This window comes from Trichoplusia ni, chromosome 1 (assembly GCF_003590095.1).
Source record: "Trichoplusia ni isolate ovarian cell line Hi5 chromosome 1, tn1, whole genome shotgun sequence".
Taxonomy (NCBI): domain Eukaryota; kingdom Metazoa; phylum Arthropoda; class Insecta; order Lepidoptera; family Noctuidae; genus Trichoplusia; species Trichoplusia ni.
In genome coordinates, this window is record NC_039478.1 from 8,342,373 (window position 1) to 8,355,373 (window position 13,001).

The window sequence follows — 13,001 nt, forward strand, 5'->3', positions numbered from 1 at the left end:
TTAGTAATGTAAATATAATAACAAGCGTGTAGAATTAATTATGGAATAAACAGTTAAGAAAAAAAATAGCACCCACACTAGAAAATTTAAAACTCGTATCGTGGATGTTTCACGAACATTCAAGTCGCGTGCACAAAGGCACCCGAACTCAGAACAAGCATTAGTGGATGACACAAATGCTTGTCCTACGTGAGATCCAACCCGTGATACGCATTGCGGGTTTGGCGGAATAAGACAGATGTTGTATTTTGTTATGTCCAAGGGGTCGTGGAAGAAGAAATAACAACCGATACGTACAAACTCGTTTATTCGACTGACGCAGCAGTCATTAAATCACACGGTGTCCGTGGTCTACCCTATAATTGTTCTTAAAAGATATATGTAGGTACCCACATAACATCCCTCCACCTCTATTTAGAAGAACTTCTTATAATCTACAACAGGCCTATTTCGTTTCGAGCGCGGGTCTGGCTCGGGTTCTATAGAGGGAGTTGCCAAGGTTGCTTCCTCTTCCGTGGAGATGTCACCGTGAACAAGTCCTGAGGTCGTCTCTGGTTGTGCTGCTGACTCCTCAGCAGAAACTTCGGGCTGCAGCTGGTCGGTGCTAGTCGGATGTGTTGGCAGTATGAATGCGGGAACGATCTTTTCACATGACTTATCTTCTCTCCCTCTATATTTGAGCAACTGGTTGGCGTGTCTTTTGATAATTTGACCCGATTCAGTTAGTTGGACTAAATATACAGTTTTTCCTACACTTTTAATAATCACACCACGTGACCAATATTGTTTTTGTTGACTATAAAGTTTTACCAGAACTTGGTCACCCACACTAAACGTAACTTTACGGTTGCCACGATAACTGTCAATCTGCGAACACTGCTTAACTTTAACCACTGTGTCAAGCGCTGCGTCGGATGGCATGGTGGTGGTCGGTGTCAGGAGGTCCAACCGACATCTCAAATTGCGTCCGAACAATACCTCTGCCGGTGATCTGTTTGTGGTCGAATGTTTAGAATTCCTATAATAAAGCAAGAATTCCGATATTTTAACATTCAAATCTCTTAAACATGTACCTGATGACAAGTATGATTTTATTGCCTTTTTTATAATTTTTACATAACTTTCTGCTTGTCCATTGCTGGCTGGGTTATATGTTGGTGAAGTTAAATGAGTAATGTTATTACGATTGCAGAATTCTTTAAATTCATGTGATATAAAAGACGTTCCGTTATCTGAACAAATCGTATGAAATAAGCCAAATCGTGACATTACTTCGCATAGTTTTTCTATCACTACTCGCGAAGAGAAACCCGTTGAAACATCAAAACATTCCACCCATTTCGAATACGCATCTACTATAATTAAAAATGTTTTACCGCTGATCGGCCCTAGAAAATCTAAGTGTACGCGATGCCACGGCTGGGTAGGGAACGGCCATGGTGTGAGAGGGGTACGCGGGGGCGCGGCGCGCTGCGATCTACACGCGGCGCATGAGCCGACGTACTGTTCTATAGCTACAGACATACCCGGCCACCAAAATCTATTGCGTGCTTCTTCTTTCATTTTTGTGATTCCTAAGTGACCTGTATGTAACTCTTTCAATACTTTATATCGCAAACTATTTGGAATTACTAATCTGTGGCCCCTCATAAGACAACCGTTTTCTACAGACAACTCTAACCGGTGGCTGTAATAAACCTTAATTATTGGTTCATTAATTTTATTAGGCCAACCATTTGACAAGTAGCCGATGACGGCTGTTATTACCTTATCTAGCTCAATCGCGTTCTTAATATCCATCATTGACAAAAATCTTTCTTCTTCGTAAACAAAATACACGTAACTGGATTTATCTACTAATGACTCATCATGCGCCGAGTGCGTGGCGGTTATTGTTAAATCGTCCGTTATCGATCGACTTAAGAAATCCGCACAATTATGTACACTGCTTACATATTCAATTTTATAATTGTATGCGGATAGGAAAATAGCATATCGCTGTAAACGATTTGCTGATATCTCGGGAATGCCCTTGTCTGGATTAAAAATTGTAACCAAGGGTTTATGGTCAGTTCTCAAAATAAAAGGTTGGGGTCGACCATACAGATATTGGTGAAATTTTCTTATACCAAAAATTATAGCGGTAGCCTCTTTTTGTATTTGGCTGTAGCGTTTTTCGGCTGCATTCAGTGAACGAGAAACATACGAGATAGGTTTTTCTATACCGCCTTCGACCTGTGATAACACGGCGCCTAAACCGGTCGGTGACGCGTCGACAGTTACAATTAACAATGCCTCTGGATTAAAATGCGCTAATGTAGTCTCAGACACTAACTCGCGTTTAATTGTTGACACTGCTTCATCATGTTTCTTAGTCCATGCCCAGGGCTCATTTCTTTTAAGTAAGTCATGCAGGGGACTTAAAATCGATGAAGCGTTTTTAATAAAATTCCGATAATAGTTTACCATTCCTAAAAATGATTTTAGTTCTGTAATATTACTAGGAACTCGACTTTGCGTAATAGCTTTAATTTTTTCTGGAGATTTATGCAATCCATTACGGTCAATGACAAACCCTAGATAGGAAACAGATTCTTGAAAGAAGGTACATTTTTCTAGGTTTAAAACTAAGCCCGCTTCTAGCAACCTACGGAAAACTTCATTCAACCTGCTCATCATCTGATCTTTGTCTACTCCGCTAATCAAAATGTCATCTAAAAATAAAAGAGTACCATCTAACCCTGATAGAAGCGCCTCCATGTTCCGCTGAAAAATGGCGGGGGCACTCGCTAGTCCGAACACTAAGCGAGTAAACTTATATAAACCTTGTATGTGTTTATACAGGTCAGCATTTGTGACTTCTCATTAAGGCATAATTGATTATAGGCATGCGAAAGGTCTAATTACAATAATACTTGCCGCCGTGCAGTTTTGAAAACAGCTCGTCATACCTAGGTAAAGGGTACTTATCCACAAATAACTGTTTATTAATTGTCACGGAGTAATCGGCACACAAACGTAACGAACCATCTCGCTTTAAAACAGGCACAACGGGACTCGCATACTCTGCGTATTTTACAGGTACTAACACTCCTAAATCTACAAGACGGTTCAATTCTTTTTCTACCCTTTCTCGAAGCGCAAATGGTAAAGGTCTGGCTTTAAAAAAAATCGGTTTTGCGTCTGACTTTAATGCTAAGTCTACCTTTACGCCTTTAAAACAACCTAATTTATTTCCAAATAGTTGTGTGTATTTTGAAGCAATATTTTTTACAAAATCATTACAGTTATTTAACGAACATATTTGCAAGTTGAAGCGCGAAAAGAAATCTCTGCCTAATAAAGGGGGGCCTCCATTCCGTACAACATAAACTCCTATTGTGAATGCTTATTGTTATATGTAAACAGTAGGTTATTTTACCCAGAATAGACAACTTATCACCGTTATAACTATGCAAAATAACATCACTGACTTCTAATGTTATGTTAAAAAAGTATTTATTATAAGTTTGCTCAGAAATAACGTAACTGGTGAACCAGTGTCTATTTCAAAAGTTAGCTGGATCACATTGACACAAACAGACTCCCGCATCGGCTCGCCGCGTACGGTGCGAATATTATAGCACATATTGTGCTTACCGTCATCACCAGCATCCCCACAGCACTCGACATAGTGTTGCTTATTAAAAGTTTGTTTACACATTCGCTTTAGATGTCCTTGAACGCCACACTTTTTGCACTTATAACGCACAAACGGCAGCTCGATGCCTGATGACCTGCGTAGCCGCAGGCCGTACATTCGCCGCCGACGCTGCCGCCGCCGTTGCTGTAGCTGTCTCGAGCTCGCTCGCCGCAAGCTGTGGTTAACATCCTGCGCGATTGCGCGCTGCGTCCGCGTGCTGCGCTATGCTGGCGTGTCCAACTTCATCACTTGAAGTTGCGTACCCGCGTCCACTTGCCGATTTGCTTCTTGTGCTCCCATACGAGCACTGCGTATGCCTTCAGCTATTTCCAAGGCCTTGCTCAGGGTCAGCTCGGACATCGCCTTGGTGAAGAGTTTATCTCTCTCTGGTCCAGGTGCCATGCCCAGCACAAAACGGTCGCGAAGCTGCTCGTCAAGGTTTGTTGACACGAACCCACAGTATACTGCCAAACCACGTACTCGTGCCGCCCACTCTGGCAACCCTTCGCCGACATGTTGCGTGGCCCCATGAAATTTATGTCTCTCCGCGAACAAGCATTTTTTCACATTGAAATGTCCATCCAATAATGCAACTATTTCCGCATAGCTTAAGGTACCGACTTGCCGCGGTAAAGCTAGATCGCGAATTAGTTTATAGCTTGATTCCGAGCAGTTACTCAGAAATATAGCTCGACGTTTACAACCGGCTTTATCCACGTCTACCCCAATTTCGTTTGCCAAGAAACCACTGTTCGAGCCTTTCTTTATATAACTGCCATTCTTGCTGCTCATGGCTAAACACTGTTATCGTGCCGACCGACAATGTAGCGGATACTTTTGCCATCTTATTTTACGCGTAATTTATGTACTTTGTCCTCGTCGCCAACTGTTATGTCCAAGGGGTCGTGGAAGAAGAAATAACAACCGATACGTACAAACTCGTTTATTCGACTGACGCAGCAGTCATTAAATCACACGGTGTCCGTGGTCTACCCTATAATTGTTCTTAAAAGATATATGTAGGTACCCACATAACATATTTAAATTGACCCTGCCCCGATCAATTAATACAATCGTTAAAGTCTATAAGAAAATTATGGAAAGGAAATTTCATTTCAATGTACATATTTGAGCGTCGTTAACGGTTTAGAGAAGTAATTTGGCTTGAAGGGCTGTTAATATTTTAAATGCATAGCTGTTATGTAACAGTATTTCATGGAAATAAACAACTTCCGTCTACCTATGAAATGGAATACAACTGGTTTTTTTTATAAGATAACATTAGCAAAACTAAAAAAGGCCGATACCCTAATAACCTATAGATTTGATCTATAACTTATGCGATAGCTAAAACTATTTTTTAACCTGAACAAGACGAATAACTTGTTAAAAGTGACCTGAAAAGATTTGAATCAGTGTCGATGTTAAAAATATTTGTCTTTTTTGATTGCTTCAATCTACAATGTAGATAATTTTCGCAGATTTATCTAATACTAGCTGTTGCTCGCGACTTCGTCCCCGTGGGTAGAAGATATGTTTTTTTCACATTTTCCATTGTATCTTCGCTCCTATTAGTCGCAGCGTGATGGTTTATAGCCTAAAGCCTTCCTCGATGAATGGTCTATTCAACACAAAAAGATTTTTCCAATTTGGACCAGTAGTTCCTGAGATTAGCGCGTTCAAACAAACAAACTCTTCAGCTTTATATATTAGTATAGATATAGATATATTAAATTCTCGTGGCTCGTGAAATGTTGAGTGCATGTTTGGTGAGTCTGAGAATCCGCCTCATTTGTTTTTCTTTCGCAAATAATATATTTTTTTCTGCATCATGTCAAAACAACGTTTACTTAGATTTATATTTCCAGTTTAAATGGTTTAGATTCATGGTGTTTTCTAGTCAATTAAAAAATAATTAACATAGACTGAAACTGCAGGCGGGCGGAGCTGTGAGTAAAATCTAGTTAAAAAACCCTCGATGGTTTTCGGATAAAAATCCAGTGTAGGAAATATCCAAAAACAAATGGGAATGACAGGTTTCAGGACACTATTGTTAACTTAGTTAGGAAAACGAATAACCAGTGTAACTTGAGCTTTGCACTCGGCGTGCTGTTGATGACGCAGTCCACGCAAATCAGTGTATTGTCATCGTGATGGATAAAAACTGGATCATGCAGACGGTTCCGTACAAAATGACTGAAAATAAAAATTGGTTGGATGTCTAAAAATCACACATTTATTACTGAACAACCAACCAATTTATGTCCATCACAAACGTTTCTGTATTTTTTTGGACTTATTTTGTAACAGCCGCAGAAATACAGCTTCTGTAAAAAATCACTGTCTCTAGCTATACTGAAAGAGGTCTGTGCCCAACAGTGAGACGTATTAAGGTTTTATTTTGTTCTAGCCATGGCGGCTATATTCTAATCATCATTCGTGACGTAATGATGGACGGACGGACAGCAAAACCTCATTAATAGGGTTCAGTTTTCACCTTTCGGGGATGAAACCCCAAAAACCCGCAATCAAAAACAACATAAAAGTTTCTCGGAAAACATCAAACAAAATTTTCAATGATGACTATCATGTTACTGGTTAAATGGTGATAGAAGGGCAGTAGGAAGACGTATGTATCGGTCAGTAACCGTCCAGTCTAACACTTCCGCATATTGAACGTGTGCCAGCACTTACTCCGGCCTTGTATCGGATTGAATCCGTGAGAACTGATAAAGTGATTGTAATTTCCAATGATAACACTCAGACAAAACATTCAGGTGCTACCATACCCGGTTATTTTGATGTACAGTCACCATCAAAGGCAGATATATGCTGATAGAATTAATACAATTAATACACGATGGTAAAAATGTTGTAAGTTAATGATACGCAAAAACAAACTTTTAATCCATAAACATTACTGAAAACAGTGAAAACCTACTGAATGCCAAGGACGGCTTGAATCTTTTGAATTTGTTGCTGGATAGTACAATTCACAATCAAAATAAATGAACAAAACATGCTATGAGCTCTGAAAGGCATGTGGGAGGAAGCAACAAGTTGGTTTGACTCAAAACCAGATATTTTATACAACTACAACAAGTACTAGGGAGCTGTTTGACAACGACGCCCAGATTCTAAACAGGCATTGGTGGATACGATTATAAAACCTATATAGACCAATTTCTAGTACATATGGCAATCAACCAAAAATAATTCCATATAACTTCAAACAGTGTTGCGAAACCATTTTATTCATTATCTTTTGTGTCTAACTGTCCAACATTCACGTTTACGTCATAAATGTTTTTGCAAAAATGATTGAGTAGGTAGCTAAGCCTATCTTATAATATCGGTGTATCTCGGATAAGTGTCTGATAGCGGATCAAAACCACAAATAATATCGCGTTTGATGCAATCACTATGGGCTACTTAGCCCAAGACTAACGCTATTTTGATAATAATGCTAACCATATTTGATGATCATGGCGAACGATGGCTTAAAGACGTCCGCGGTTATTGTATGAAAACTTGCAAAGCATGGACCGACACCAAAACGCGGATGACGTAGCATAGCGGTTTAGGCTTAGTCAGAGTCTGCCATAACACGCTTCCTCGACGATTCTTGTGTCCATAAAGACAAAAAAATCGACCTGCAGAAAAGAGGTAAACCATAATAAAATTCATATTCATAATTATCATCATCAGCCCATATTTGTCCACTGTTGGACATAGGCTTCTCCAATTGCACGCCATCGAGATCTATCTTCGGCTGCTCGCATCCAGCTAAATCATATTAATAATATGTTGCAGAAATAAGATGCCCTTTGTTTCTCAAATAATTAATTAAACCACCTATTAAAATAGTTATTTTAGTAGAATAATTATTTTGATTATAAATTCTGAACCTGATTATAGATTACTGATGTGTAATAGTGACGTAGGATCTGTCGTCTTTATGAAGACTGGTCATTTGCTTTAGTGTTTTCCCTATATGACGTTTTACTACGATGTGACGATGGTCTTACAAACGTAGGTAAAAACACGTATGTACGTTGAATATCAAATAGCTTTAGTATCTATTTATAATAATTAATTCCTAATTAATTTCTAATTAAATCTAAAAATAGCTTTAGGATTTATTTGGGTACCATACCCAAAAGATAATTAATAGACTTAAAAAATAAAAAGTCCGCGTTTTTAATTGTTCAAATTATCAAAATCGGTCTAGCCATTTCTATAATTGTAAATTGCATTGTCAGCGGGTTTGAAGCTACCCTGAAAATTTCAGCCTGCTAGCTTATCAGGAAGTGCCTTCAAATTGAGTTTCAAAAGTCCAACCGGAACGACAAATAAACAAACAAGAAAGTGAGTGTCAAACCGGGGCAAAACGGGACTCTTTTTTACTAAGGCTCTGCCGTCTGTCCTTGCGTCCGTCGCCAGCTTGTACCTGTGATATCTAGAGAGTTGAAATGGTTGATACGGTCATAAATTTGATAAGAGATTTTTTTTCTGTAGACTATTTATAAGAAAACTTCAACCACGCGAGCCACGCTCACGTTTTTCCAGTTTTTTAGCTTTGGAAAGACTTTTGTTATTGTAACAATGAATTAATGAAAAAAATAGCGTCTACTTAGTGCGTGTAACTTGGAACTTTACGAAACCCTCTCGACACAAGGATTAAACTAAAATTCTCAAAGTGGTTTTTGAAAAGAAAAATAAAGATAAATGATCCTTTACAAAAGAGTTTTAGAGTAAGCTGTGTAATGCGCCTATAGCAACCTAAATCTCTTGGACAGACGATTTTTCCTCATCATAAATTAAATTCTTTGATAAACCGTTTTTCTATTGAAACCTAAAACAATATAACGTTAGTTACCGGAAGTGACGCACAAATTTGAAGAACTTATGGCATCATGACTCAAGGATTAAATTAAAAAACACTTTAGATTTACGTCATGTGTGTTCGTTTGTATGTGAGGGTAAACAAAGACTGGACATTGTAGAAAAAAAAAAGCGAATAGAGCGTCAATAGAAAAAAGGTGAGTATTTAATTTAGTGTAGACTTAAAGCATCTCTTTTCAAAAAACTTATTCTATAAAGGCATAAAACCAATGTTTTTTTATGATCATTGAAAATAAGAAAAAACAAAATGTTAAGAAAAAGCGTGATGAAATAGTTTCAAATTAGTTATATTAGCAGGGCAATCTCGTTAGGTATGACACTTTTTCGTAACCTTGATTAAAATTTAGAAATGTTTGAAACTGTTTGTTCACATTTATCTTATGACTAGTTATGGACCCGACCCGAGTTGCACGGGTTGCACCGACACAAATGCTACTAACTATAACGTGAGTAAAGCAAAGACAAGAGACAAGAAATAAAATAAAGTAAATACTGCTTTTCCAATTACGCATATAATTAAACGAAGGTAAAGATACCTTAAAATAACTTCTAAACTCATTCAGATTTATATAAAATATTCATTTAATTGGTAGTCAAACTTGCAGAAATTACAAAGAATAATTATACAAGAGAGGAACGTAACATTGAATTAAAAAAGAAATTTTAACCTTAAAAGAAGTCACACAAAAAAGGTCATAGAAGTTCACCGAATACTTTTTTAAATTATTTAAAAGTGCGAATGACGTAGGCTTAAGTAACTGAAACAAACCCACTTGGTTTCAAATAGAGTTAATTATGTACCAAAAAGGTGACATAACTTTGATTTAGAACAGCGAAAAGGTTATGGTAACCAATGACGTCACTTCACAATTTGGTGTACGAATAATCCTTTGAATTCGTTTTTAGAATCTTAAAATAAAGAAACCAAGGGAAAGTTGTATGTACATTCTTCTATTGTTTATTTATAACTCTGTTGAATATTACTCGTAAAAGTTGAATGACGGTTTAAATGATGTTACTATTATATACTTCATTGGTATTTTTCCTTTTAATCTGATTCCTTGGTTTGACTTTGATATTGAAATACGATCTACTTCTACTTTTCTTCTTCTCTTTTATTTTCGATTTTTTTTTTCGATTGCTTTTGATATGACTGCCCAAAATCAGAAGGATATTATAGGTAAGCCTGAGTTCATTAATTCCATAATTCCTGAACAGCTAGATGAACTGTTTTTAAAGTCGACTCCAGCACTAAGGGGTCTTAGTTTCGCGGAGATTTCACAAACATTATATTCACGTGCACACAGACAGCTACACTCTGAACAATCTTTTGTGGACCATATACATAAATGCTTTTTCTGAGCTTGGATCGAGACATGGTTACAGTACAGCAATAGAGAGATAATGACTACATTACTATTTTCAAAAAAAAAACTTATTCATTATATTTAATCTAGGCTAGTTACTTTAAAACATTGATAAATTACTTTTCTACACGAAATATTTCTGGATATAAATAAATTGAACCGGTCACGAAAAACTAAGATTCGTGCATGAATTTCGTTAATCGGATTTCCACTTAAAAATGTAACATACCGATGCCATTATAATCAGTCCAAATTATGCTTTCTATGAACAAAATTCTTTCTTGGAAGTTATTATATTGTATGTCGTGATGGCCTTGTGATATTTGGATTTGTATGCACGAGATCAGTGCCGGCGTTAGGGGGCGGCGTGATGGCCCAGGGCGACAAATTCTGGGGGGCGCCAAGGTCTGAAGTTGGAGTCTCTTGCCTCTCCTGGCGCAAACCCTCAGAACTGGGCTCTACGCTAGAGGTGGAATACTTCCACCGCCAAACGTAACGCTAAAGGAACGATGAAATTCTTAATATAATTTTACTTGGGATCGGCCCGGGGTGTCAGTGGCCCTTACGCCGGCACTGCACGAGAAACAGGCTCGATTGCAACACAGACGCATGGGTGCGTCTTTTTCAATATTGTTTTTAATTATTATCAGACACTACTGAGAAACGGTGAAAAGGTATATTGTAAGGAAACTAGGATTACAAGATTAGTAGCCAGCATCGTCATCAATGCTCAAACCTTAATTACCTGGAAAGTAAAAATAATATTTATAGGCAAGTCAGGCCATTTCAGTAAAATGAAAAAAAAATGTTAAATATAAATGTTTGATGATATTCTTTAGCCCTCCGAACCTAGGCTGCCACTTAGTTTCGCCAAAACCCATAACAAATTTAGAGAATCCAACAAGAAACTCCATAACATTACTTCATGTATAAATTGAATTTTCCTGATCCAAATACTCGACAGGAAGAAAACTTACATTAAACATTTATTTACATAAACTATCAAATCCAATCAACTAAGTGTTAATAAACAACGCTCATAACAAGATCCTGATGGAAAACGTTTTCAGAGAAGTTGACAATAATGCCTATTTATATTCTGTTATGAACTGTTACGGCGAGGTATTTGCGAGTGAAGTTAGTCCATAACGATTCAAGAAATACTAGAAGGATATAGCTGAAATATTAGTTTCTATATTTACCTTTAGTGGGTGATACAATAAAGTTTGGTTATTTTATCATATATCTGGAGAGAACAATTGGGAATGCTTGAAGTAAAAATATGATCCTTATTGGCATTCAAACAAAGCAAATCTTGTATTATAAGTAGTACACAGCTTAAACATTTCTACATACATACATAATATGGAAAAATTGCACCCAGACACAGGCAAAATGAAAAGTGCTCATCACAATACCACTTGTCCTGAAAATATTCAATATACAAAGTCATCGGGTTCTAGCCTTCCTTTAATTTGTTTATAAAAATTGAATTTCAGTTACGTTAAAATATTTTCCATCATTGAAAAACTCTTCAAATTTCTTCCTCCTTTTGCCTTCACGAACACCGACTTAAAAAAATAAAACGTATTTCTGTGAATGAAAAACTATACTATACTGTAAACTTGGTTATAAATAGTACATTATCGATAACAACTAAAATTGTAACTGCCCTATTTCCTCGCTCTTTACGACTTCCACCTGATGATAAGCAAATATAAAATAAAACTTTCCAAATTGTTAAAGAACAACTCGCAAAAACTTATTACTTCATTTTAGAGAATAAAAACCTCTTGGGTTCGAAATTCAGAGCATTCCCAAAATTTGCTTGAAAACACACTCTTGTGAAGTCACACTTTAGTGTAAACAAAACATTCTGACAAACTGTAAATGGAAATCTAACTTCTTTAGCCATGGATTCTAAGTATATAAATTAAGTTGAGTAAAAGAAACAAAATGGACGAAATAGAAAATCTGAGAGCAGACTTCACCTGTGAAAGTAAAACTGTTGTCGCTCTGAAAGATAGCACGGGGTGGACCTTCATCATTTTTTCACTACTGCAAAAAAAATAGTTATTAATATATTAATATAGGAGGTGGAAACAGGCCCTTAAATTTTCCACCAATAAGCCGTCGTAACTCTGAAAGTCGATACCAACGCAATCGGAATAGAAGAACTTGACACAAACAAACTTTCCATAACCAATTCCTCAATGAATTGACGAAAAATTCCATCGTCTTTTTTCATAATTGAATATCGTCATTTTCGTTATGTAATTTGAAATTTCTGGGAAAGGCTTTTCACTAAAAATAACTTATTTGAGAAAGTGATGAAGGCAGAAAAAACTAGATTTGCTTCCGAAGTGGACGATTTAAGGATAGGTCATGTCACTAAGAAGTCGTGAAATCTTATATTTTAAGGTACGTAAACTATAAAGTTTACTTGTAATTACAAATTATAGAGAAGGTCGATTCCAGGGATCTATACTTACTTAAGGATGTCTAATTCTTCTTTTTTAATTTTCAATCTTTTTTGCTTTTATTTTATTTTATTGTAAGTATAAACTTTATGCAGGTATATGTTAATTGTAGTTTCTCAAACTGGCGATTTGAGTGAGATTATTTTTTTTTGCCCTTGCTCAGATCGATCTGGTACTTTCTTCAAAAGGCCAGTCCAAAAAAATACCGTGCATTGGTTTATACATATCTATTCGCATTGAAATTGTCTGGACTTTAAAAGAGACTGTGACCCCTTGAGTTTGTTTCGTCATTTCTTCTCAGGGTAGTCAGATAGGAAATGTCGACTCCAGCGTTCTCAAAAAAATAAGAAGACATGTAAAAGTGATGATATATCCTACTTACAGAATAAATGATTTCATTTCATTTCATATATCCTACTTACAATAATTGTACAATAAAGTAAGTAAATTTCAAGTCTTCAATTACATTTTTACAAAGGAATTATCCGCAAAATCGTAGATAAGAGAAATAAGTTATTTTTACTTTGGAAAAATATGGATTCCCCACTTATCCCGTTAATATTTAGG

The 13,001-nt window shown here is 36.7% G+C and overlaps 1 protein-coding gene across 1 annotated transcript; it reads right to left on the minus strand.

Annotated features, from left to right (window-relative positions):
* Positions 1-290: 290 nt before the first annotated feature.
* On the minus strand, positions 291-3,739 carry LOC113493200. The gene is made up of 2 exons (XM_026871064.1): positions 3,640-3,739; positions 291-876 (listed from the first exon to the last, which is right to left on the minus strand). The coding sequence occupies exons 1-2, from the start codon at positions 3,670-3,672 to the stop codon at positions 415-417; spliced, it is 495 nt and encodes a 164-aa protein (XP_026726865.1). The 5' UTR covers positions 3,673-3,739; the 3' UTR covers positions 291-414.
* Between the last annotated feature and the right edge of the window lie 9,262 nt (positions 3,740-13,001).